Source organism: Gymnogyps californianus, chromosome 2 (assembly GCF_018139145.2).
Source record: "Gymnogyps californianus isolate 813 chromosome 2, ASM1813914v2, whole genome shotgun sequence".
Classification (NCBI taxonomy): Eukaryota; Metazoa; Chordata; class Aves; order Accipitriformes; family Cathartidae; genus Gymnogyps; species Gymnogyps californianus.
This window is the reverse complement of record NC_059472.1, coordinates 12,835,670-12,861,627: the sequence shown is the minus strand read 5'-3', so window position 1 is coordinate 12,861,627 and position 25,958 is coordinate 12,835,670. Positions and strand designations below refer to the sequence as shown.

Sequence of the window (25,958 nt, the reverse complement as noted above, 5' to 3'; positions counted from 1 at the left end):
TCTATCCGGGATATTCTTCTGCTGCCACAACCCGAGTTCTGGACGTTCCTGCAGAAGAGTCTTTGCTTACAGTCACCAGCAGCTCAAGGCTGATAAGGTCACCAACTTGGAAGCAATGAGACAACCAGCTCTGTGGTTCACATTGTTTGAACATTTATTGCAATTCAGTGTCAAAAATGTTTTACAAAAATACATTACTGTCTGCACAGAACAGCTGTAAAAATCAGAGTTGAACATGCAAGGGAAGAAAAAAGTGTGCAAATTTATAATGGAAGGATTTTAACCACACAATATTAAACAAAAGTCTTATGTAAGGGATGCCTTTCACTTCATATCATCTCTAGTTACAACTTTAAGGAAAAACAAAACAGAACACACGCTCTCTTCCATATATAAGTAGGTATTTATAATTACTGTAAGTTAGTTCCTAAAGATGAGCGTATTTGCTATTTCAAATTAAAATGTTCTCTCAGTAGCAGACCTGTTAGCATTCTGTGCAGCACACGATGGCTAAAGAAATGCGAGTTCCACCCTCAGTTGCCCTCCCAGGAGGAGAAGCAGCAATGCTTGGTCAATGGAGGGAGAATCTCTCTGGTGTTCAAGGTATTAATATGCTAGAGACTGCATGTGTCAAGGACAAGATGGATTTGTTCTCCCTAGGGCCAGATCCTGCAAAGCCGATTTGCTACCAACGAAATCAGTGGAGGAAGACGTGGGATAGAAATCGGGTGCCGGCAGAGACACTCACACAGCCCAGCAGCCACACGCTGACAGCTGTGCGGATGGCTGGCCATGTCTTCAGAGCCTTTAACAAGCATCATTATAAGCAATGAGCCGAGAAAAGCAGCACAAGCAGAACACCAGAGTCCCAAACCTTGTAACAGGGAGTCTTTATCAACCTCATCAGCCATCAGCTCCACGGGGTCTATGTTTTTGCAAACAGGCCAGCTAGGAAGAGTGGCATTTTAGTTTAAAGCTATGTCTTTTTGGCAAGGTGCTGATCTATGGGGAAGCTGTGCAACGGGTTTGTAAGAACAACCGCAGAGGACAACACTGGTTTGCTGTACCGAGCAGGAGATAAGCGTGAAACAGCACATCTGATTTATTAGCTACATAACAGAATTTGAATGTTCCTGCTCTAAATCAAATTTTAGCTATTAAGGGCCAAGGAATTTTCTGGGCAGGAAAAGCTGATTTAGTACCTGCACATGTTCTAGAAGGTGATAGCTTCACAAGAATAATTGAAGTCAAACAGAAATGGGAACACAAACAGTTCAAAACCTGGGGGCAAAGAAAAGTAATAAAAAAGATATTCCCATATACAGAAAGTGGCAGGGTGCAATTAAAGGTTTACATACAAAGCAATGTCTTCAGAGCAATACAAGTTTTCCTAATCACTTTACAAAATAAAAGGATCTAGAAACTCCCACAATTAAAAAAAGAAACCCAAACAATATAAGAGGAGGTACACACATTTTATGATCAAACTTTATCATACCATAGTTAGTATAAATGGCTTAAGGTATGTACAGCTGAAATTGTGCCTCTTGAAGTAGCTATCACATTAAAACGAACTCCAAATACCTGCCTCTTCTAGAAAGCTGAAAGAGAGATCTCTGGGATCTCTCCCTTCCTAAGCCTCCTCCCCTGCATGGATCTATTTTTCCTCTTCACAGCACCACGTTCTACACTGTTGCACTGGTTAACACATCCTCTGAAGATAATGAGATTTCTCTGGATATGCTGGCAGGAGAAAAACCCGAAGACAGAAAAAAACCTCCTTTCCTAGTATAAGAACTGATGCATGTCTAATGGGAATGCATCAACTAACTGGAAGGTGAAATGTCGTTTGAAAAGAATGTTCTATTTCCAAAATACAAGTAAAAATCTGTTTTCCCTTCATAACAGCTTTGCCACAATTGTCTTAAAATAAAAGAAGTCCTTTTTGCACGAGAGCAGCCTTAAACCATCCTGCCTGGAAGCCCCTGTTATCACTGTCAGTTTTGTTACTCTGCCATCCTCAGCCAAGCAGATGCCTTTGCACTGCTAAAATAACGATCGCTTTGTTTATAAGTGGTGAGACTAAGGTATTTGGATGCAACAGCATTTCATTTTAAATACAAGAGTACTGAATTCACCACAATATCTCCCTGTACCAGCCACTCAAGAAACAATGAGTCTCCCAAAGAGATCAAGGTCTTATTCGACAGTTGCTGTAGCAGGAGGGTGAGGGTAATGACTGAGGCAGTAACTGAATGAGGCTTATTCTGTTTCTTTTTGTTTAGTCCATTTTGTTCTCCAGTACAGTAGTTGCTTGGTTTTCTGCTGCTTTGGACACTGACAGCAATATCCCAGTACCTCACATGAGCAACACACAAGTGTCCGTATGTATTAACAAATCATCTTCAGCACTTTGACCCTTTAAGATTACACAGTGCTAAGAAATAAAAAAAAACCACCACCACCACTAATTGAAGTAAGTTTTATAAATAGGAGCCTCAGTTGCACGTTAAGTATGTTGTCAGCATGACCCATGCTCTCTGGGCAGAGGACACAGAATAAACTCTTTGCTCAAGTCCAGTGAAGGGCTGATAGAGGCAATGGCTAGAGCTGAGACATTCCCAAATCACAGCTAAACACTGAGATTTTCTGTCTTGCTGTGCAGGGAATGCACTAGGCCAGATTAAAACCTGAGCTTAAAATTCACGCAGTGTCACAATCTCACAGTGGATAAGTGTCATCTGCTAAGCAGAGACTCAGACTAGGCAGAACCCCCCAGCATTTCATACCAAAATACTGTTGCCTCCCCATCACAACAGGTTGGCTCACTATAGGTGGCAGAGGCAAGACTACAAAACAAACCAACCCCAAGTCAGAGCTGGAAACAGAAGATGCCAAGGGGCATGGGTCCTCTCACTGCTAGAAAAAGGAGCTGTAAGAATCTCCAAATACAGTGGCAATGCTTCACTCACTTCACTTGCAGGTTTCTGTCCTTAATGTCCTCTTTCACTGAGCCAGATTTCAGCCTCGTCTACCTGCTGCCATCAATGCGGGAATGAAAACAGAAACTGGCCTCCTTCACTCACAAACATCCCCCCAAACAAGCACAAGTTCATTTTTCCAAGGTAACAGCTTTTAAATCACTTTCAGTTGACATGAATACCATCAGCAGGCTTATGCTTTCCACCAGCAGTCAAACTGATGGATGGGGCATCAACACCAAGATAAAGCTCCCTATCCTGGACGTGTTTTCTCCTCATCTCTGGAGAGTGCCAAGCTCTGGGCCATGGCTAAGGGTGGCACAGGCTCACAGAGCTCTCTGGAACAACAAAAGCTTGGGTTTGCTGTTGGAAGGCAGGAGAAGAGCAGTTCTTGTCAGCATTTTCCTGGTTTTTCTCCCCCCTTCCCCACTGCTCCATCTAGAGGCAGCTTTTTTCCCTTTTTGCGTCTCTTCCAAGAGTATGCAAAGTGATTTAGTTTGCAAAAATGCAAATACTGTCAATTTTTTTTAAAAATATAAACAGCTGCAGAAAAGTGTGTTATAAAAATGTAAAAAAAGGAACAGAATATTTAACAATAATTAACTCAAGTAGTTCTTCCTGAATTGTCCTGAGTACTCCTCTTCCTCGCAATTCTTTGTACATAGTCACACACAACCCACTAAATATTTACCCTTCCGAGGTATCCTGCTTACATCGTGCACAGAGAAAGTGCTATACAGGAAATCTATGGGCAAACAGCAAAAACTTTCCACTGCAGGTTTTCAAATTGTTATATACGAGCTGGATTCTTCTAGCTCCACTGTAGGGAAAAGTGAAGCATTGTATGCAACAGAGGAGACGGTGAGCCAGATCATGGCCACAGTGAAGTTAGTTTGGCCACTTACTCCATAGGACTAAAAATTTAGCTCTAAGCTAGTGTTAGAAGATCCCATAAAGAAGCTCAGCACTGGAAGCAGAAGGGACTAGGCTGGGTCTTTGCCACTGGCATGGAGAAATAACCCAAGATGTCAAGTGCCATGTTGGAAATCCCTTGCTGACCCCAGGCCTGACTGCTGTTTTTAGGAAAATGCTGACCGATTTCTTCATGCTGTCTCACTCATCACCCTAAACTCCAGTAGTCTGAAATTAAACGTGATGCTGCCAGTCTTCCAGTGAATAAAAACTGCATCATTTCACTAGATTCAATGGCCTAGTTCTCCCTATATTTTACCAGCTCCAAGATGACTGAATTCACTTGACAGCAGTGGGAATACAGAGCAGTGTATATGTTGGAAAACATGGGCTTGAAGAACCAGATTCTAACCTCACTTGGGATTTCAACCAATGCACTTAACCTAGTGGAGTTGATACGAATTTACCTTGTGAGATTAAATCCAGTCCTTTGTTTCTCTATAATAGAACTTCCTCCCTTTTAGGTAATCTTCATCCTTGTGGCTTCTCTTTTCCCTTTTGCTTAGTCTTTCATAAAACCAACAAATTAAAAGAGGATGGAGTAAAGTCTTAGGTATTTATATGATGCCTATCGTCTAGGCATTCAAGCACTGAGTAGAGCAAGAAAACTAATGTAAAGAGGTAAGCATTAATACAAGAAAAGATGCTTACTATCACAAACATTTCCCTTTAAATCATTGTACAAAATACAAAAGTTCACATTGTACACTGGATTTTTGTTTGAAAGGTACTCAATCTATTAGAGGTAGAAAGTGGTATCTTGCAATTCTCTCTCGCAAATAGGCTAGAGTTCTATCCTAAGTATTTCAGAATGTGTCTTTTAAAACAAAAGTATTATTAAACTTGTCACAGGGATATTTTTCATAAATATTTTTAAAACGTCATATTTATAAATACGTATGCTAAATAAAACCAGATGGAGGAACGGCTCAACAGTCCTAGCCTCATATTGCTTGCTCTCTATTAGAAACAAACCAAAAGAGTTCTCAAATGGTTGCGGGGCAAATTCATTTTTAATTTCTAAAAACAAAAAAATGAAGTTTTTTGCCCTGTATCTTGTACTCTGATCATAAAAAAGGGACTCTGTACAACCTGCTGCATTTATACACCAGTCCTATGGAAGTCTGTATTCCTTAAGTGCTGCGCATCAGTGAGCAATTTCACCTTTCATCTCCGAGATCCTCTTGTTCCTTGACTCAGGAGCTTCGAGCAAACGTGAATATTTACACTATTTACAAATGGAGTGTCCAAGCTCAGTGGCATAAAGCGTCCTGTAAGAATCGCGTAAGCTGTGGTGACCCAAGTTCAGAACCTGAACAAGTTGATAAAGTCTTGCGGCGAAAGAGAGGTGGAGCAAGTCTCCGGGTTGTTGGCTGTGCAAGGGTGATCAGTACCCTGGGAAAGGAGAAAACAACTCCATTTAGAGAGACTGCGGAAAGGGCACCAGAGCATCAGCCAACTGAGTGCTGCCCCTCTGCCAGACGTCCCGCTTGCAAATAGATAGAGCAGAGCCCAGAATAATATTTCTACTCTCGCCAAAGCAGACAGCTCAGAACTGGGCTTCATATTTTAGGGGCTACTGGCAAGTCATGGGAAATAAAACAAGCAAAGATCCAATTCATTCTTTTCCCCTCTTTTGAGGAAAGAGAGGCTGGAGCCTACCATCAGCTACAGGAGTTTAACTCCAGAGACGTGCCTTGGATATCACCACAGTGGCCAGCAGATTTTTGTCCTGGGCTGTTTTGTAGCGATCAGCTCTTGCTCCAGCTAATCCTGTTGCCAAGACCTCCACCTCCGCGTAATGGGTAGAAGGAGTCGCTGGCAGTGCTAAGATGATTCATTGCAGGCAGCCCTACAGTATGCCCATCTCCCTCCCCTCTGGCCTTGATGGCCACTACTCTTGTTCAACGTAAAGATAGGATCTCTGAAGCACAGAGGAGAAAGGGTCTTAATAGTTGAAGGAGGATTAAGATGTAGGAAAACACTAGGTTATGCAGGCAAAGGAACTGCAGCACCCTAAACCAGCTGCGATCAGAGGAAGCACTGGGTGCCCCGTGGCTCCTGCCCCAATCAGGTTTGTCCCACCAGCAGCTCATACCTTCCAGGAGAGGATGTGGCAGTGCCTGCACAGCTGCAGTGTGTCACCATACTGCTCCTTCCGTGGGTAACACCTTATGAGCTTGAAGTACATCTTTTTCCAATCCAGCTGTCCCTTGTCAGATAAGATTAGCCGTTTGCGAATCTTAAAGAAAAAATAATCGTAATTGTAGCAGGTCAAAAAAATAATGATTTGTTCTTTCCAACTCATGTTCTTCTCCTCTCCCTCACATAACTGTCATCCTTGCGAGTCCCATAACAGTTCCCTTGTAACACCAAGAAAGCTTCTGCTCTGAATATCCAGCTATAACCAGCTTCCTGACGGCAACAGCCTCACCTGATACCATTATCAGGTTCTATCCCCATTTCATGAACATTACTGTATAAAAGCCTGAAACCCTGGGAGCTATTTTGTACTCTTTAGCCACTGTTGCTGGTTGGCAGGACAGTGAGTATAGTTGCATTTAACAATTTCAGAAGTTAAAGTATTTTGCTTCTTCATTGACTCTAAGAGTCAGTGATTTGTCACATTAGCTTGGGAGATACTCATCTTTCTTTTAGGGTTCATTAGTTGCAGAGACTAGATTTGAATTTACTTGTTAATAGAAATAACTTCCCAGAGTCACTTCCAAAGTCAGATCTACAGAGTAAGCAAATAAAGCCAAGTCAGCAGAGAAATCTGGCATGTGGCCCCTGAAGTGCAGAGGTCTGGTATAAACACCCCAGACATTCACCCATAAACAGAGAGAGGGATTTTTGTTTGTTTTTAAGTTTAGAAGACCCCAGATGATTACCACCCTGCAAAGGGCCAAAGATGTTTACACAGGTACAACGTGGGTAGCAGCAGGGCTGTTTTCCACATACCGTCCTGTCACTCACAAAATGGCTCAGAGGGGATTTCTTGCTCTAAAGGGCAAGAGAGTACGACTCACTGGACGACATCCACAGAGATTCTCTGCGAGGGTGTCAGTCCCTGGGACATCAGGGTGATTGCTGGAGCTTGCCTGCACGTTTTCCCTGCACACGTGGGGTGAGGAGCAACTGCATGACTTGCAGTTGTTACCACCTGGATTAGGGTTGAAGTTCACCGTATGACTAATTCCTCAGGCTCCTATTTCAGGAATCATTGCTGCGGCATGCAAAACCCTCCGCATAAATCATCTTCACAGCCATTCTCATGCCAGCCTGTATTATCAGCCTGTGGCACAGCCCTTAGATCCCAGAGATAGTCAAGTAAGTGTCCTACCCGTGTGTGTTCGCTTGCTAGTGCGGTACAACAAGCAACTGATGGCAGCTTGCATCCCTCCTTGTACCTGTCTGTCCGTGAAGTGGTACTGGCAGAGTTTCTTCCACAGCAGCCGGTCTTCGCTGAGCACTTGCAGGTCAGGAGCCACCTGACCAAGGCTAACCAGGTCTCTCCCATCACTCAGTCGCTGCATGATGTTCAGTTGTAAACACAACGGCAGGTCTGTGAAAGTCGTTCCTTTAAAGGCAGGCTGGAAGAGACAGACAAAATTGAGCTCACAGGAAGCTGAAAACCCAAGCAATTCTAGCTTGCAGTAGAGTTACTGCTTTTTAAGCATTGCTCTTCACACAGAGAATAAGCAGCAGTTCCCTCTTCTGAATAAAGAGACATTTTACATAGAGACATTTGACCTTCTGTCCCAGAACAGTTTGAGATATCCTCAAGGAAGGGGACATGAATTTGTATTACAGTAGTTAGAAGCAGAGTTGCAGTCCAAGCCTCCTTCTCCCCTTTTTGTCCATCCCACGTCCATACTTGTGAGACTCTGCTCCCAGAAGCACCACCACCAGCTTTCACTACAGCAGGACATTGGCTACATCGTGGTATCAGCTATTAACCATCCAGGTCTCTCCACCACAAGGGAGACTGGCATTACTTCTCAAGTTCAGCCTCCTGTTACACACATTGCTGGGAATCTCATGCTCTTCTGACATGTGTTTTAGCTTATGTCGTCACAGGATCCTGCTGTAACCACAGCAGTGGCTGATGAGTACCCACAGCAGGATTTTTCCCTGCATGGCTTCCCAGGTCACTGCTGGCAAGGCTAACTTTTCCTCTGTGAACACTTGAAGGACCTGCCCCTTTCCCATCAGCTGCAGCCATGGTTTTCCAGGCTGTTCAGCCACAAAGTACATCCTAGCCTAAAGAGCCAAAAGCCACCTTCACCCCCCATCCACCTTCGCCTGGTCTACATGGGGTCCAGGACTGTTTTGCAAGTCTGCATGGCGGCACAGCTCCAGGACAAATTGACCACGATGGAGCTGCAGGTCCTGCACTCGGGGGAAATCCAAGGCACACATGGAAGCAAGGAATTAGCAAGGACCGCAACCCGGGCTCCAGCTGCTCCAAAACCAGCCCCAGCCTTATTAAGGCAAACAGCAGCTTTTAGGATTGTGCCCCAATGAAGAAACAATGTTAGACAGATGTGCCAAGTTTATCGTTTACCCTGCACAGAGATGCTGCTATTTTAAGTCGCAGAGTCACAGCACTCGTCTCGCAATTGGCAGAGCTATTAACAGTTTCAAACAAGAAGCACGTGGACCGCCATCAGCAGGGGAATACTGCATGAGGCTGCTTTTAATCATATGGTTCCATCCCCATTGCATGTGAAACTCCACAGGCACAACAAGTATGTCTGTACACAAACAGCTCCCACCTTCCCTTCTGTGCCCCAGTGACCAGCCTGCCCGGACCATGCAACATTGCCTAGTACCTGCAAGGACCACAGCTTTTCAACAAAGGCATCATTTTTGGCCATCTCCACCAGCAAGACAGGCCTGAAACAACCCCTCCAGAAGGAGTGAACCGTCTCTGCCGTCTCCAGAAGACACTTCTTCCCATGACAGCTTTAATGCTGCATGCTAAGAGTTAAGCTGTAAGCACACTGCCTGATTACATGTAGATGCTTCCTTGGTACAATCCACAAGTCCAGACTCTGCATCCCTGCCCATCAGTGCAAACTGAGGTCATATTTTGGGGTAGGAAGAATGCACTGGAGCCTTGCATCACCTCCCGTTGATCTCCCTTGCCAGCCTGTCTTTTGCATTCTCCTGCACTCTCTCTACATATAAGCTTTGCTAGGGCACAACAGGCAAGACTAAGCTCTGAGGCTCTTGGGTCAAAAAAACCCCAAAGCTCATGCTTATGTCTTATTTCTGAAGAAACCAGTGTGACTCAAGCGAATCCTTACAGGTTTTCTGAGTCAGGGCCAAAGACTTATCTGCTACTTCTTTTCCCTCAGTACTCCTTTCCAGGACTTTTGAAACATTACTTTTTTTGGAGAAAGAACAGAGATTAGATCAGAGCAGATCAGTATGCTGTCACTTTCTGGACAGAGTTTTTTTTAAAGCAGCTCTAGCACACACAATATTTTGCAAGCTTTTTTTTTAAAAAGGTTTAGGTCTTGGCTGTTGCAAGACATTGCCCCCCTCCAGAAACACCAGCAGCAGTCAGTGCACTGTAAGCAACTGGGTGCACAGAGCTGACCTTCTTATTCCTTCCTCTAAACTCAGCTGGTTTTGTTCTAGCTCGACCTGCAGTCATCCTCAGTGGTGTGAAATTTTTTTTTTTTTTTTGGCAAACTCAACATCTATTTTATTTATTTTAGAAAAGTGTCTGTAAACCTACAGGTAAGTATGCATAAAAGGCAGTTCCGTTCGCAAGCAATATTTTGATGCGCTTTTGTCTGGATAGGCAGAGTTCTTTGAAATACTTGTCTGTGTTTTGTAAGTCCCTAAAGTAGAGGGGAAAAACCCACATTGTACTACTGAGTTGAGCAGCAGGAGGTAGGTCCTGACCTGCGGTGCACTCAGGGCAGCAGATGCCCAGGTGGAGCTGACCCTGGCAGTGCCCAGGCACAGGGCAGCTCCCCAGCTCACAGACCTGCTGTGCCCCAAGAGCCACCCCACAGCTGGGCCAATGCTTCCCCTGCAAGGCAAAGGGAGCTACAGCCCATCCCAAGAGCTGGACACCAGGAGGGACAGCAGAGGTGGGGCAGAGATCACCATCAGATAAGGCACTGCTGCTTTTGCAGCTCTTCAAACTCCCTGGGACCTCCCAGAGTTCATCATCTCCTGTGTCCTGTTGCCTGCGTTACTCTGAAAGACTGGAAATTGTTTCCTGGTGTTCCCAGAGAACACAGCCATGTAAAATGATGAAAGCAGGCCCTTTGCTTAATCTTTTGTAAATGCCTCTCTGGTTGACCCACCAGGGAAAAAGGTGCTTTTTATATTCCCTTGGGCCATGCCTTGGTCTGCCCGAGTGGAATTTCATAGTCCAGTTCACTGCAGAAGTGTCCTACAATGGGCACACCAACGCAGAGATCAGCACTGAGGGAAAGCTTTAGCATTTCTGTGGAGTAAGTATCCATTCAAGGTGAAAAAAAAAGTTTAGACATGGTCCTGGGCAACTGGTTGTAGTTGTCCCTGCTTGAGCAGGGGGGTTGGACCAGATGACCTCCAGAGGTCCCTCCAACCTCAACCCTTCTGTGATTCTGTGAAGTGGAGCAAGTTCAGATTTGATTGCCATGCAAAGCCAGGTTAGGAATTTATCAACTAATACATCTCTTTCCCATCCCCACAGACACTGTTGAAGAAACAGATGTTGTGAAAGCAGGACTCATCCGGCTGGAACGGGCAGCTCCAGACTACTGGAAGAATCATTGGTATTTTCAGCCAGGAAGCACGAAGTTATGCAGCTATTTGGAAATTTGCATTTAATTTACAGATTAAAACAAATCTAAAAACCTCAACTATCTGATAAATGAGTTTTGAAGGCAATTTCTCAGTTTGAGAAAGACCGAGTTGACTTTTCATACTGAGGCCTAGTCTCTGAAGACTCTCAAGAGGGGGAGATGGTTTCCTGCCCAGCTCTGTTCACACAGCACTTGATGGCCATTAAGGAGTCAAGCCACGGTCTGTGACCAGTAACAGTGAGCATGATCCTGGGTTGTGTACAATGAGTTTGAATTAAGGGATGCAAGTAATGCTAGGAATGCATCCAGTTATTTTGGCAACTCCAGGTCCTTCCCCAGCACTCTGTGCTTGCACTGGGAGCACAGTGGGACACAGTCACCCAAATGAGAGCTGCTGCTACATAAGAAGGTTTCACGAAGGAGCCACGTTATTTTTAGCTTTCAGGATTTGCGCTTACCCTGGTGATCTGAATGTTGTTCAGTTGCTGCTGCCAGTGGAGAATACTCTCCATCCTGTGCACCCACATGTTGATGTTTCCAACCAGGACAGACTTGCCGACCCGTTGAACTAATGTGCAGAGGGATGTGTAGAGGGTCTGCAGCAATTCCCGTATTAGCCTGATGTTCTGCTGATCTTCAAGGACTTTGGAAGAACAGGAAAAGTTAAAAATGGGAACTGCCCAAATCCTTTTCTGAATCTGTGAGTTTCTCAGGCAAATCAAGTTACCTGCTATAACCTCACAGGCCAAGAGAGCCAGCCTGTGCTTTTCTTTTTAGAGGAAAGCACTTAAACATTAGCCAGGCACAGCAGGTTAGACAGCAGATGGAAAGAGATCCTCCCAGGATAAGCAGATGAGATATCTGCCCTTTCTGCAGCACTTCCCATTTCCAGCCACTGGTAACCAGCCAATTTTCCCCTCCGATATGTGCAAGAGGTTATCTCTGTGCACCTCTTCCCCATCTACCCCAGATGATGTGCAGGGAGACAGTTCAGGATCTCCTTCCTCATTATGTATACATGCACTAACAGGGTGCTCTCAATTCCCAGGCTTCAGCCAGAGCTAAAGCATCAGGGAGGAAAGTGCCACATCTCAACCACAATTCAGCCCCCCCAGCCGGTGAAGACAGCCCTCGAGCCTTCCTTTCCTCTGGAGCAGTGGGAGCACTTGATACAGCAAACTGGTGACAAGGCAGCAGCAGAGACTGCAGCTGTACCAGGCTGGGGGCAGGGGCAGCCATCTCTTCTGCAGTCAGAAATAGGACTCAGTAGGATGCAGGAGGGGTGGTAGCGAGGAAAGTTGGAGAAGGAGGAATCACCTCTCAGATACCTACTAGAATACAGACATTTCTTCCCACTCCCCCCCACATAGTCCTTCACTGAGGGAAAGTGGAACTGCACTACAGAAATAAGCAGTGGTGCCTCTCTTCACCAGTGTTGCATTGCCTGACTATTCTCAAGGATGTGGTTCACAGAGTACACCAGATTAAATCAGACTCCTCCTCCTCCCCCTCACTGTTTCCGTTTCTTACCTTTCTGCACCACTTTTTCCAAAATGTTCATGTAGTTTTTCTGGGCAATGCCACTCAGTGACGTCAGCTGAGACTTTGCTATCAGCTCCAACAGCTGTGGATAAAAATAGAAGTTGCGAGCCTTAGAGCACAGAGATACCTTTCTAATCTTGACTCGTGGTCACATGACACAGCAAAACAGTCCAGAGACTTGTTTGCTGCTTGAAAATAAAAGGGAGACAGAACGACAGAGCAAACTAATCCAAAGGGGGAGGAGAGCAGAGGCCAACTAATTAAACCCACATCGAAAGGGGTAGGAAAAAAAAAGGCATTCTAATGATCTTCAGGGGGAAAAAAAAATTGATTTTATGGTTCAGAGATGCAGAGAAACCACAGAGCAGTGCTCAGACCGACAGCCTCTATTCACACCAAGGGAACAACAAATGGCCAACGTCACCATCCTTCACTGGGGCATAAACAAGCAGTGTCATAAGGGAACACGAGCAAATGCCTGTTTGGATGGGGATATTATTGATGGAGCATTAATGAGAATCAGACTCCACAATTTACGTCAAACTCCTGGGTTGCATTGGTTTTGTCAGAGTGCTGTCACCACGACAGAAAGGTTAATCACTATATTAAAAACAAACCCTCCCCCGGCAAGGTTTCCTCTCCTGTTCAGCTCTTACAGCCCCAACACCAAACCACCCTTCCCTGTTTGTCCTGTTTACTTGTTAACCTCCCCTAATGGAAATCTCGCTTTTACTTTCAATGAGAATTTGCTTCCCATCACTGATCTCCTGACTCATGTACAAGCAGAATGCTGAATTCGGGCTGCAGTTGCTAAAGGAAACATTTCCCACGGGGAAGATGCCCTCTCCTCCCCAGCTCTCTACCACCACAAGAACAGCTGTGGAAGTTTCCTATGGATCATGCTCTGCAGAACATGTGGCCCGTGATCTTCCAAGCCTTCCTCCCTTCCCCCAGCATTATATAAATACACAGACTGTCCACGTGTCAGTCCATTTGTTTTGGATGTACATAGCCTTCTGTTTTAATTTAGAAAGGAAAGGAAAAACCTTTTATGCTACAAATCTATCAACACGTTACCGCATGACTAGCTTATTAATCCTTTATCATCTGCAGCTACGGTATCCCGTTGCTGGCACCGCAGAGAGTCCAGAGAAGGTGCAACTACTTGTGTCAAGTAACTAAGACGGCTTTTGACAAGACTTGATAAGTCATGAGCTGAACCATTTGCCCCGCTATAAGAATGACAGGAATGTATCCAAAAAGTCACTGGCAGCTTGCCATGAAGCAGGGAGCTCAGGGAGAGGTATTACTGCAGTCATTCGTCTGCTCTGCTCATCTGGGGGGCTGGCATGTGGCTGCCAGTTAGGAGCAGTGAAGTCGCCTAGAGTGACCGATCTCTTCTTCCGTTTAACTTCCAGGCCAACACCACCATCAGATGGATTTGAGTTTACATTCTATTAATATCTTGCACCTTGCATGACCGAAAGAAAACAAGATGAAAAAAGACCTGTGCTAACTCCTGTGAAGGGCAGGCTGCCTGTTTTCTTGGCTCATTTGGGGGAAACAAGAGATGCAGGAGAGTTGGATAATATTTGGTGCACAGGCATCAGTGGCTCTTCTTGCTGTATCAGCTAAACTGAAACCACAATAACTAGATACTCTTAAAAGCAAGGCAGTTTGCAAGATGTCTGAGAAGTTTTATAAAAGGTCTTTTCTTCCTTTTTTGAAAAACTGGAAGTAGAAAAAAAATCACTGTCCCAAAGTAGTCTGTAATACTCTGCTTACACTAAACTATTTAGCCTTCAGGCCTTTGATTATAGTGATCAATTTGCCAGACTCCATCTGTACATTAGCCACACATGCACCCAGATCAGCTCTTCTGTGCATAACAACTGCTGTCTCCAGATTGCACGGCTCTGGAACTGGCACAGAGACAGCTTCCTCCAGGCTGGGTGTTAGCAATGTTGTGCCCGTTACTGAAAACATCAAAACGCACCCAGTGATAAGCATCACGTAATGCAATACAGTAAGAGCTAGACGCCGGGGCCATTCTTTAAGAGGAACAAGGATAAAAATCTCAGTTCCTTGAAGAATGCTAAATTGGTACAAAATTAATTTAGCCAAAGGAACAGATTCAAATTTGCCTTGTCTGTGTTTATCAAGGTTCAATTTATGTTCAGTGAACCAGCTCAGATATCACGTGTCACCTCCCTTCCCTTGCAGCAATAAACACAGGATGAAATTCCATATGAAAACTATGTTGTGAATACTTCTAGGACTACTCTGCTCCCCAGGGACCACTGGCTGAAGCGACTGGCGAGCCCTCCAAATCAAAAGACATTTTTTATTCTTCTGTGCTCATATAATACACAAAACAGGTAAGCAATATGGTTCATCCATGCCCCACATGCTCCCGTGCATTGAGGGTCTTTCAGTGTTGGCACAGACCCAGCAGAGTATGGTCTCAGTTAACCGACTGCCAAATTGGGGTCTACAGCATTATAAAAAATAAATCAATGTTGCCACTTGCATAATACAGACTAAAAGCAGACTGATGAATTCAGATTAATGCTGAGTAGGGTAAAAAGGCTGGAGAGCTGCAAGCATGTGTTATGATGCGGTTGCATTAAGTCCAACCCATGCTCAACTGAGAGGGACAGATGGTAGGAGAGAGTGCACAGGGAAAGGTTAAGAGCAATTTTAAAAGGCCTGCTTTTCAAAAATGCTAAGTGATTCCATTCCAGCTGATTTTAACTGGAGCTGGGAAGTCTGCAACACCTCTGGAAAACAGGGCATTACATCCCAATTCACTTTCAACTCCTTAGAATTTGAAAAAGGTGACCTAGTAGCTTCCCCAGAAAATCCTTCCTACCACCTCGCCCCTATTTTGTTTGCTCTCAGAGGTCTGCCAGAGCCACAGAGAAAAGGCAAGAGATGCAGTGGGCTGTTCCAGAGCCTTTGCAAAGCTGGCAAGAGGCAGCATCTTCCACAGCAGGGTAATAACCTGCTCACTTCCCCACAAGGGTGATGGGGCTCCTGCTCAAACCCGCTAGCAGCTGGTCTAAAGCAAGTTGGTGCAATGAGCCACTTAGCTCCGGGAGCAGAGCAGGTCCTCCTCCCATAAGCACAAGGAAAAAAACAGCAAACAAAGCAGCGCCATGTAGCAGGGAATAAGGGCCCCTGTTTCAGGGCCAGGAAAACACGCTGCTCTGCACCCATGACTACTGTGTGTGGCATTGCTTAGACCTGCTACAGTCAGATGGCACTTCTGCCACTGCCTCAGTTCAACACTGGGGTGTGCGGGCAATCCGTACCGCGAATAACCCACAGCTACAGGCTTACAGCACAGAGCCAAAAAATCCTCAGCAGGCCTGCTGCACCGGGCAGGAGGGTGTAACCTTGCCTCAAAAAGGGAAATGCTTTGTAATGACTAAAATCACAAGTCTCAAACTACTAAAGTGTAAATCCCCCTTTGAATACCCCAGACCAGCTATAGGGAAGCTGGACTGCACCCTGTGGGGATCCATAAGCTCCTCCTGGTTGGGGATGTGGCTCCTCGCATCTGGACTGCTTAGAGAAACGTACTGCAATGAAAAATTCCTCCTCCAGCTCCCCTTGCTCTCACAGCCCTTTGCTTTCTGTGGCTGAAATGTCACATTGGCTTTCGGCTGGGAGGGAGGTAGAGCAAGGCGAGTTATAGTGATTTACAGCGCAGGTGCTGACAGATCTCCATGAGACAGCATCAAGCTAATATTCTTTCAGCATAGCATAAATCCAGGACTCCTGGAGCTAACTGCTATAAAAACTTAAGAAACAAATTTAAGAGACTACTTTAGCAGGCTGCTATCTAGATCATGTTATTCCAGAAGAGTTGTGCCCATGCAGCTTAACCTGACCTAAGCTTTTATGATCAGAAACAGCACCTTCCCTTGAGACGTTACTACACAACCGTCATATGACAAATCTTTCTGAAGGAAGCAGCCTGCAAAACCTCACTGTCATCTGAACAGTGTTCCCAAAGGAGAACCAACAACTTCTGGGCTGCAGGCACTTTTGTCTCTGCTCGTATTACTTATGCTTACTGAACACTTCCAGTCTTTTCATTAAATCTCTAAGACCAGAGAAACCAGGGCTGCTTCAAGACCAGGAACAGTTTGGGTTCTCTGGGTCAATGACACACTTCCTTACTAGCTCTAAAAAGGAACATTGTCCTGTAACATGTAGGCAGATGCTATAGTTTAAAAGATCAGCAAGGACCAAGTCATGGCACCAATACCTATACTTAGCACTTCCAGCGCTATATCAGCAGACTGTCAAGACAAGATTGATGTTGGAGGAAAATTTCTTCTGCTTCAGTTACATGAACTCACTGGCTACAGCTGATGGTATTTGCCCATGAAAAGTACCTGCCAAACTTCTTGCAGCTCACACCTCCACCTCACTTGAAAGAGGTGCCCATTTTATCAGTGCACCATTAGGAACTCCAAGAACTTAGTTTGGGTGTATCTCAAGAAGCAGACACTTCTGCACAACAAAAGATCAGCACCGAAAACACTGTAGCACTTAAGTTCAGAGAAATTCAGAAAGGAATGCTTTGAGAAAGGCAAGTTGATGTTCAGCTTGAAAGCCCATTTTGCTATCAGCAGTGATGTAGCTTATTTTTCTATAGGGCAAGTTTGGGTGTAGCCAGCAGAATCCCAAGCCTGCAGCTGTTTCTCTGCTTTCTTCCCCTACAGACATCTTCATGTTCTCCCCTAGCCTCCAACTCTAAACTTCCCTCCTTGGAAAGCATTTGCTTGATGAACTAAGTAGTGTGACATTAATCAGATACCCCAAGCAAGGGGTGGAACTAGAGAGAACAAGGAGAGGGAGAGAAGGGAAAAATGTTTTGCCTGCCAATGTTCAAGGCATTTTCCATGTGACAGATTGCTCATCTGTGTGCTCTAGGAGGCCTGCAATTTGCAAAGGACCATAAACAAGATCCACATCTAGGCAGAGCTTTTCATGAGTAAATCTGGCACATAAGGCATTTAACGAGCTACTATCCACCGGAGACTTGGCCGATACAAGCCTTTCATTTTAAGAAGTCAGTTTTATATTTGATCCATGGTACCAGGTTTAATATCTTCTTTAATCTGCCAAACCACAAGTCAGCCTCAATTAGACAGCTTCATACTTCTCAGTAGTGCTGTATCCTTAAAACTACTACGGGAAAACTACTCTTAAAAGCTCAGAAGAGAGGTAATTTGTAGAAACAAGGACACATGCTGACTTCCATGGAACACTGCTATTTTGGATACACAGCAGATTTGGGATGCTTATATGAAGTCCTCATGGGAAAAAGGGGGAAGAAGGTCAGCCTGAGCCTCCCTACCAGACCACACTAACTTCACTGAAACTTGAGTTTGCTCTTCGAAGAATTTAATGGGACTTCTGCTCTTTGAAAAATTTAATGGGACTTCTGCTCAATCATTGCAGTCCCATGCAAGACACCCGTCACACTGAGCTGAGCAGCAGAAGTCCATCACGTGGCACAGCACGACCTGAGGCCATGCTTAGCAGAGGTCTTTGGACTTCTTCGTTGTCATAAGATGGGAAGTCTGCCAAAGGGATCTCTGGAGCACCAAATACAAGTTTTATTTTATTTTCTCCTTTATATTTGACTAAAGGGTTATAGCCTTGGCATGAACTGTTCCTTCTGCAATAATCCCCCTGAAGATGACACGGCTGTGTGTATATACATCGCTATCAGAAAACACCGAGTACCTCAGCGCTGGTGATCACCTTCTCTGCACAAGCAGGAAAACAAGTTGTCCCAGAACCAGCAGAGCTAGGACAGCCTGAGTTTCCATGGACTCGTATTCCACTTTGCCTTCCCCAGCAGCCCCACTCCCTACCACCACCCCTGCAGTGGGACATCCAAGTGATTGCCAGTGCCCTTCCTGCACAGCAGGTGGGTAATCACCCCCAGTGCCTGTACCCTTCCCAGGGTGACAGAGGTTTTCACAGGCTCCTTGTCACCTAGACAACAGGCGAACAAACCAAGGTGAACCTGCTCAGATCATTTCTTCCTTAGACAATTTTCATGACATTTGACTCGGCAAAGGGAAAGCAATACCAATGCTGCTTGCTCCAGAACCTAAAACCTGAACAGCTGGTGCCTCACCAGTGATCAACTGCTGATGAGATGTGAAAAGGAGCTGTTTATAAACAGCCTCAAGTTAATAACAGATTTTTTTTTTAAGCTTATTGAATTCCAAACCTTGATAAGCATTCAGAAATTCGAGATCAATTTGCAGATCACATGCACATGAACATATAAGCATCTGCAGCCCTCAGGACAGTAGCTCCCCCAACCACTACCACCCCCCTCGGCCACCCAGAGCCAAAAGAGAAGCCCTGATCTGTTATGCAAAGCCAGAGCATGGGGAACCTGGGGCTGATGACTCCTTCCTACCAACTTATGGTGTCAGAACTAACCAAATGCTCCACCCACTGAAACCACTGCCAGTCACACAGGATTAAGAGCAACCATGATCCTTAACAGAGAAGTTAAGATCAGTGCCTCCAAGAGGTTCAGCCCATCCTCTCATTCCCAAAACACTCAGCTCCCCAGAGTCTCTCCTGTATCACTTCAAAGGAGACAAAGCTCCACAGCACTCGTGGAGCTGGAGCCTCCTGTGCAAAGATGTCCTCACTGGTCTATGGCCTCTGCAGAGAGCCCGTGCTCCTTTTGGGGCTACAGGAATCACATTTAGAAGCTGAACTGAGAACTCAGGAATTAGAAGCTAAGTTTTCTGGGTTTCAGAAGTGAATTTCACAACTGAAAAACAGGAATGCTACGCTAAGGACAGCCCATCTTCTACATTACCACCACCTCCCTCCCTCTCCATTTTATCGAAGAAGAGGTTTTGGGCATCTATCCACACAACTTCCATCAATTACGTCATGCAGCAAAGCCCAACACCCCCACTTGCACGCTCGGACCTCTCTTTGCCAGTGCTTCCCATCACCCAAATGGTGCTCAGTTCAGAGCCTCCACCACCATCACAGCAAAATAAACCCTGGCCTTTCACTCACCCTCACGACATAGTTGAATCGCCTGGAGTCCAGGATAGCACTGGAGAAGTCAAGTCGGTTGAAGGCTTCTCCCAAGGTGCAGTAACCATGGCGCTGAGAAGAAAAAACAGTCTGGGTCATGTTTTGGCAGACATGAGCCCAGACAGCACCAGGAAGACGTGACCCAGGGCAACTCAATTTAGCAAGCTAATGGGTACGAACCATGGGACCAGCTCACGGCCAGAGGAGGCAGGCCTGTCTCCCGCAGAGCCGCACTTACTGACGTCAAGAGTGGACATGGCCCAATGTAGATTATGGTAGTTTCCCAAAAGTGACCTGAGCTCTGCTCCTGACCCGTGAATTTACGGGTGAGAATGAGCCACACATTCCTGGGGTTCAATATACAGTGCGAGTTCACAGCGGTCTCGTACGGCCGCTTCTCTCCATAAGCGCAAGCAAGCCGTTGTGATGAATTCCAATGATTTTCCATGTTAGGACTGTACTGGGTGAAAGCCAAGAACAGTATTATGGCTTGGTCTGCAAATAGCTGTTTTTTTTAACTGAGGGAAGCAAACAAGTCATATTTTAAACACATGTACAGAGCCTTGTACAGCAAGCCCTGGCTCCCTGATTGGGGCTTTAAAATCATTACTGAAATTCCAACCACAAGCCAGATCTTCCACTTATCTCTTAAGAGCTTCTGCTGATTTATATCAGCACAAGATCTTCCACCACTTGGAAAAAACAGTAGAAAAGGGAACAAAGAACGTACAGAGGCACTCACCTCTTTTGTGCTCCCCTTGTGAACATAGATCCACTTCTCCTGGTGGAAATCTGTTTGGACAAAGACATATTTTGCTCAGTTAATCTTCCACCTCACAGAGGGCTGGATCTCTATTCTGCTCATAACACTTACTGCCCTTTTAGGGCAAATGAAGTTATTTTGTGTTTACACCACCGCACTTGAAACCAAAACTAGCAACTTGCTGAGCTGCTTTGTTTCCATACTGCTTCATTTGAGACTGCGGCCCTGAGCTTTAGAAGGGGCTTCTGTTTCAGTGACACAGCTCAAGACTGTAAATGTTTAATCTGCCAGCCACAGATACACCATAGCACCTCCTCTTCTTTGGTCCCAGACAGTAAGTGTGGCTGACAGCCAGGTTTTGTTGTTATTGATTTTATTAACTATTCATTACCTTGGTTACAGGCTTGGGATTGAATGTCAAATTTGAAGTTGAGCAAAAATGTCATGAGATACCAGGCATGTGGGGGAGAGCTTTTAGCAGTGAGGTCAGGCTCAGAGGAGCATGCTTGTGCTTGCAGCTAACTTGCTAAAAAAAAACCTATTTGGGACCAAAATTTTCCTATTTCTAATTGCCCCTCCCTTCCCTCAGAAATGGGAGTTGTCCCATCCACTCCCCAAAATAGCTTCCCTGTACCCACCACATGCTAACTCAGTTTGCAGAAGAGCCCTTACTGTAAGCAGTTATGCTGCTCGATCCTTCTCCCACCCCATTCTCACATGGGCTTTTGACCCTACTTCCATCACACACTGGCAATTCAACAGCTAGTGTAAGAAAAAGTCTTCTCCCTGTCCTGCTAGACTCCTTTGCTTAAAGAAAATACTGTGCTCCTGGAGTCTTTTTCCACCTAAGGATGCAGTGATGTACTCCTGCCTGGTACTGAGCCCAAGGAAAAACCCAGTCTCAGTTACAGGCACGCAGACCCTGCATCAGGCCCTTTTAAATAGTAGGTCACAGCAGAATCCAGCCAAAAACTGTCATGGTAACATTTGTTTGTTCGGAGAACCGAATGCACTGAGGGGCCAACTTTTGGCATCAGTTTCCGAAATCCTGGGGGATGCACAATGAGCTAATAGTAGTGTGGGAATTGTAACTCATTTCCTCTGTGTATGTTTACATTTGTAGCCTTCACATCTAACTCCAGTACCTATCTTGCAATCAGACCAACGCAGACCTTGCTGTCCCTGCAGGCTCCCCTGAGTCCTCCCACAGTGCACCATCTGAGACCCCGGCTACTCGCTGTGCATACAGAAAGATTTCAAACTTTCCATTGTTTTGAGTGAGTCAAAATCTTATTTCATTTTTCATGCACTCCGCACACAGAGATAGGATCAAAGCTCACATTCAGGCTTGTAGCCTCCAGTAATGTAGATTAGTGCTCAACATACATATGGAAGGAAGAATAAATTTAGCCTGTTGTGCACAAGGAAGTCTACAGGGGGAAAAAAATTGGAACTAGTTCATTTGAATGTACCATAGGAAAAAATTACCCTCCTGACAAACACAAATGACAAATTTGAACACAACAAGCACAACTCCTCAGAGCAGGGATTACTAACAGGGGCATAAATCTTCACATTAAGCTGTATCCAAGTTCTCTACTTAGGTCAAACATGGGCGCAAAGCCCTTCAAGACACTCTGGAAGACTCTTCACGCACTGCGCAAAAACCATAGATATGAAGCATTTTCCATTCTCCTGCAGCAACTTTTATTTAAAAAAAAGCCCAAATAGACCTCTTACATTGAATCTTGGCTTTATTATTCAGCAGGTCTTTTTTTCTCTTCTTGGCAGCAACATCATAGTTCAGGCTGTTGAAGAGATTCTCTTTGTTGTGATCGTCCTTTTTACAAAAGCTGTGAATGACACAAAGCAAGGATTCTGTTTATTTCTGCAGTCTGCTGAACACTATGTTTCCTGCAAGGAGAGAGAATACACAGGTTTTCATTGTGAGCTCCAAAGTTGCCTCCTGCAGGCTGCTCTCTAGAAGTCTGCATGCAGTTTTTGCATCCAGTAATGGTATTTTTAAAGAGTCTCTGGTGCCTCATTTCTGTGCTAGCTAAGATACCCATAACAGAGAGGTGCAGGTAATACAGATTGCAGAGTTAGTGCTGGGACACTGCTGGGCAGTATTCTTTTCCTCCCTCTAACTTGTTTCTATCTTTAAGTAACACCATATCCTCCTGCTGTAGGTGGTAGATTCCTCTGAGCCAGTCAGACTTCTACAGAAGGACATATTTAGACATCTTTGAGGACATATATATGCACTGAAAATATTTATTAACAAAAGAGTCCCTACAAAACATTCTTTCAAACTTACAGGAAAAGCTCAGCTGAGTTTCAGACTTCACTGGTGGTTTTCCAAACCCCACATAGTAGTGACTACACAAGTTAACAGCTAGGATCTCTTGTCCAAGACTGCCCATCTTCTGCTTTTGCTGGAGCTCTGCTATAACTATATTATTAGTGAAGGGAGCTATAACCCCTTATTTTCTTCAAGGGCAATGAAAGACTATCTATAAAGAAGCTGTACATCAACATCTCTACGTTCTGCAGACCTGCAAATCAGCAGATCCAAGCTGCAACATGAAACCGAGAAGCCCCTGGGCAGCCACAGTGCTGTGGCACAGATCCCTGGGGGTGGCAGGGGAAGGCAGCACCCACCAGGAGAGGTCTCGGCAGAGGCCCCCCTGCACACAGCATGCTGCCCAGAGCTGCAGGGATGCCTCGCAGGTGCTGGGGAGAAGACAGCAATGCATCCAGGAGAACAAAACAAGAGAGCCGCCCCCGAGCTGCTCTAGCAGCTCGCAAGGGATGGGAGATGGCTGCCTGCAGATCTAAACTCAAAGAAGGGTCCCCAGGCACCTCACTGCACCTCTCAAGCTGCTGTGGCTGGGACACCCCTGGAGCTCTGGCAGGTGCTGCAACATGCTGCTGCTTGCAGCACTGGGCAAGCTGCCTCTGCAACAGCCACGAGGACCTTTACACAGCCAGGCTGCTTCCTCTACAGACCTCGTGTTCACACTGTTTAGCCTCCACAAAAATAACACAAGCACCATGCCAACTCACACCTGCAACAGCTATTCAGCACAGGCTCCTGCAAAGGAATGAAACCTGCAGGACAAGGCTCCTTGTTTCCTGTTTGCTGTCTGTCAGCGTGGCCACACCACCAGCATACACAGAAGTGACCAAGTCAGAGTTTCAGCCCCATGAGGGACCCAGACCTCCTCCAGCAGGGTCCAGACAAGTGTTTCAGTTTGGCACCTGTACATGGCCGCAGAGCTGGAAGAAACCTCCCCCAGCTTCAGAACACCATGAGCCTCGGCTCCCCCTTCTTGCTCCACACCCCCCCCCCCCCACAGGGCATCACAGCTGCGGGGAAGGCACCACTCCTGCAGGCTCCACCACAACACTGCAGAGCAGGAACAGCAGCAGCAATGCAGGTGGACAACATTCACAGCAACAGCAGCTCAGGGAACCAGACACTTCCACCAGCTGCAGGTGGCTCAGAAGAATCTAAACCTGATAACAGAACATCTCAGCTGCACATTTCCCCCATCCATACTGCTTTCTGCTGGGGGGACCAAACCCTGAGAACAGAGTATGGCAGTAAGGAAGAAGCAGTTTTGAGATGTTCAAGTTCGTATTTTATCAGGGTTGCACAAAATCAATTAACAGGCCAGGTTAATGTGCCCCATGCAGTGGCAGAATCCAAGCCCAAGAGCACAAGACAGATCTGCTTTAAATCTTACATGTCAACAGCACACCCTTGACTGTTGACTTCCTACTGAATGACTCTGTAATCTGAAACCTTCATAACAACAGCAATGAATAAATTCCAGTATGGGAGGCAGATTATTCCCCTGTTTATGTACTGCCAGGTTTCCACACACTTCTCCAAGGCATCTCGACAGGTTGAACAGTTGGGCACCAGGACCTGGCACTGCAAGGACCTCAGCCTGGGGCCAGTATGTCACCTCCTTCACTTTTTAATAGGAAAAAGGATGTATAAACCCATTCCAAACTCAGTACTCCCAACACAATCACACTACCACCAGCCAGCCATTTTTCTACCTATTTACAAGTTAGATGCTTTGGATTCTAAACTTGATTTTTATTTACAGCTTGCATAAAAGAGGGCAAGAGATAGAAACCTGCTACATAAACCTCCTTGCACAATAACATCTCAGCAGTGGTTCACAACAAATCCCTGTTTGCTCCAAGTCCCTTTGTAACGGACAATCCTGACCCATCCCTCAGCCCAGTTGCAGCAAACCCAAACCTGACTGCACAGAGCTGAAAACAAGATGCAGCTCTGCAAGAAAAGTTTGGTTTTGACAGGAGTGATCTGGCCAGAGACCATTACACCCACACTGCTGCAAAGGCTTCCTGCCCGCACAACGCAACTCTACAGTGCTCCACCATCTTGGGGGTTTTGTTGATGTTTTGCTGCCAGATTAGTCAAGCAGCACGTAAGGTACATTACTCATGGTCTGGGGAAGATTTGCGGCTTCAGACACATCATCCTTCTCCAGCCCGAGAGCCGGTAAGCCCAAGGAAGCATTGTTTTGAGAGCAGGAGGAGGGGGGGACACCTCCAGGGCCCCCCAGGAGACGCTCAGCAATGCTCCCCGAGGGCACACCGCCCAGGCCGTGGGGCAGCGACTGTTTTCACCTCTTCCTCGCTTTCCCACCCCATCCCATCGCCGTAGGGACCGGCCGGCCGCCTAGGGAGGGACAGCCGCCTCCGTGCCCAGGCGCCCCGGGACCCCGCCGGGGCTGAGGCAGACCCGTTTTGGGTTTACAGCAGGCCCGGCGGAAAGCCGCCAAGCCCCTCCGCCAGCAGGCCCGGCCGCCTCAGCGACGCCAAGGCCCCGAGTTACCGGCAGGCCCGCAGAGCGACACCCCCCCCAGCCGCCGACACCGGCCCACGGAGCTCGACGGCCCCTCCGCCTGCGGCTCAGGCCGCCCCCGGCCAAGGGACGGGGCGAGGCGCCGCCATCCATCTCACCGCCGCTCACCGCCCCCGGACCCCCCGGCACTGCGCGACCGCACCGCGGCGCCCCCTGGCGGCGCCGCCGGGGGAGGGGGCCGGGAGCGACACCGGGAACGGGACGGAGCCGCCGCCGGTACCTGCTGATGTCGCCGACATAGCCGCCGCTCTTCTCGTCGAGGAAGCGCGTCCAGCCGTCGGCCGTCTTCACCCAGCTCTGCCCGGGGGAGCGCCAGTCCTGCCCCAGGAACGGCATGGCGGCGGGACGGAGCGGGACCAAAATCGGGACCGAGATCAGGAGCAGCAGCGGCGGCGGCAGCAGCAGCAGCAGCAGCGGGACCGGGGCCTGGAGCGAAGCGCGGCACAGCGATGCGATGGGTGCCGCGGCGGCGGGGCTGCGGGCGCCGCGCCGCTCCGCGCTATTTATGCGGCGGCGGGGCGGCGTGTTGCCGGAAGCGCGGGGCTGGCCCGCCCCCGGCCGCCGCACGTGGCGGTGTTTATCGGAGCCCTCCGCGAACGGCCCGGGGCGTGGCGGGGGGGGCGGGGGGCGGGGCCGGCCTGGTGGGGGCGGGGCCAGAGAGCTGTTTGGGTGAGCGGCAGTGAGAGACTGTGCGTGCGCTGTTTGCATATCTATACACACATGTAGTGAATATATATGCTATGCATAAAAACGTTTTTATATGTTTGCGTTGTATATATAAAAAGTTAAATATAGAATACAAATAGATAAAAAATGTTTTATGCATATATCAATTCCATATATAACTCCTATATTCGATTTATTGATACAAATAA

The 25,958-nt window shown here is 46.6% G+C and overlaps 2 protein-coding genes across 4 annotated transcripts in view; one reads left to right on the top strand and one right to left on the bottom strand.

The window, feature by feature from the left end:
- Positions 1-10,837, top strand: part of NTAQ1 (N-terminal glutamine amidase 1) — a 35,800-nt gene extending 24,963 nt beyond the window's left edge. The window contains exon 6 of the mRNA XM_050892546.1: positions 10,657-10,837. Within this exon, the coding sequence (XP_050748503.1) occupies positions 10,657-10,793 (137 nt within the window). The 3' untranslated portion in view covers positions 10,794-10,837. The remainder of the gene's footprint in view (positions 1-10,656) is intronic.
- Positions 132-25,475, bottom strand: FBXO32 (F-box protein 32). 3 transcript variants are annotated; one of them, XM_050892543.1, is made up of 9 exons: positions 25,304-25,475; positions 21,915-22,027; positions 20,154-20,203; positions 19,391-19,483; positions 12,299-12,392; positions 11,227-11,411; positions 7,364-7,546; positions 6,052-6,195; positions 132-5,348 (listed from the first exon to the last, which is right to left on the bottom strand). In XM_050892543.1, exons 1-9 carry the CDS (start codon positions 25,417-25,419, stop codon positions 5,259-5,261), a joined length of 1,068 nt encoding a protein of 355 aa, XP_050748500.1. In that variant the 5' UTR covers positions 25,420-25,475; the 3' UTR covers positions 132-5,258. The 3 variants fall into 3 exon arrangements, with proteins under 3 accessions (XP_050748500.1, XP_050748501.1, XP_050748502.1); XM_050892544.1 differs by having other exon boundaries at positions 21,915-22,014; positions 25,321-25,475; XM_050892545.1 differs by lacking the exons at positions 11,227-11,411; positions 12,299-12,392.
- Between the last annotated feature and the right edge of the window lie 483 nt (positions 25,476-25,958).

Coding starts and splice junctions, on each gene's coding strand:
- FBXO32 (XM_050892543.1), bottom strand. CDS start 25,419: ATGCCGTTCCTGGGGCAGGACTGGCGCTCCCCCGGGCAGAGCTGGGTG. Junction 19,484..20,153: donor ACAAGGGGAGCACAAAAGAG/GTGAGTGCCTCT, acceptor TTTTCTTCTCAG/CGCCATGGTTACTGCACCTT. Junction 5,349..6,051: donor GCCACATCCTCTCCTGGAAG/GTATGAGCTGCT, acceptor CTCCTTTCCCAG/GGTACTGATCACCCTTGCAC.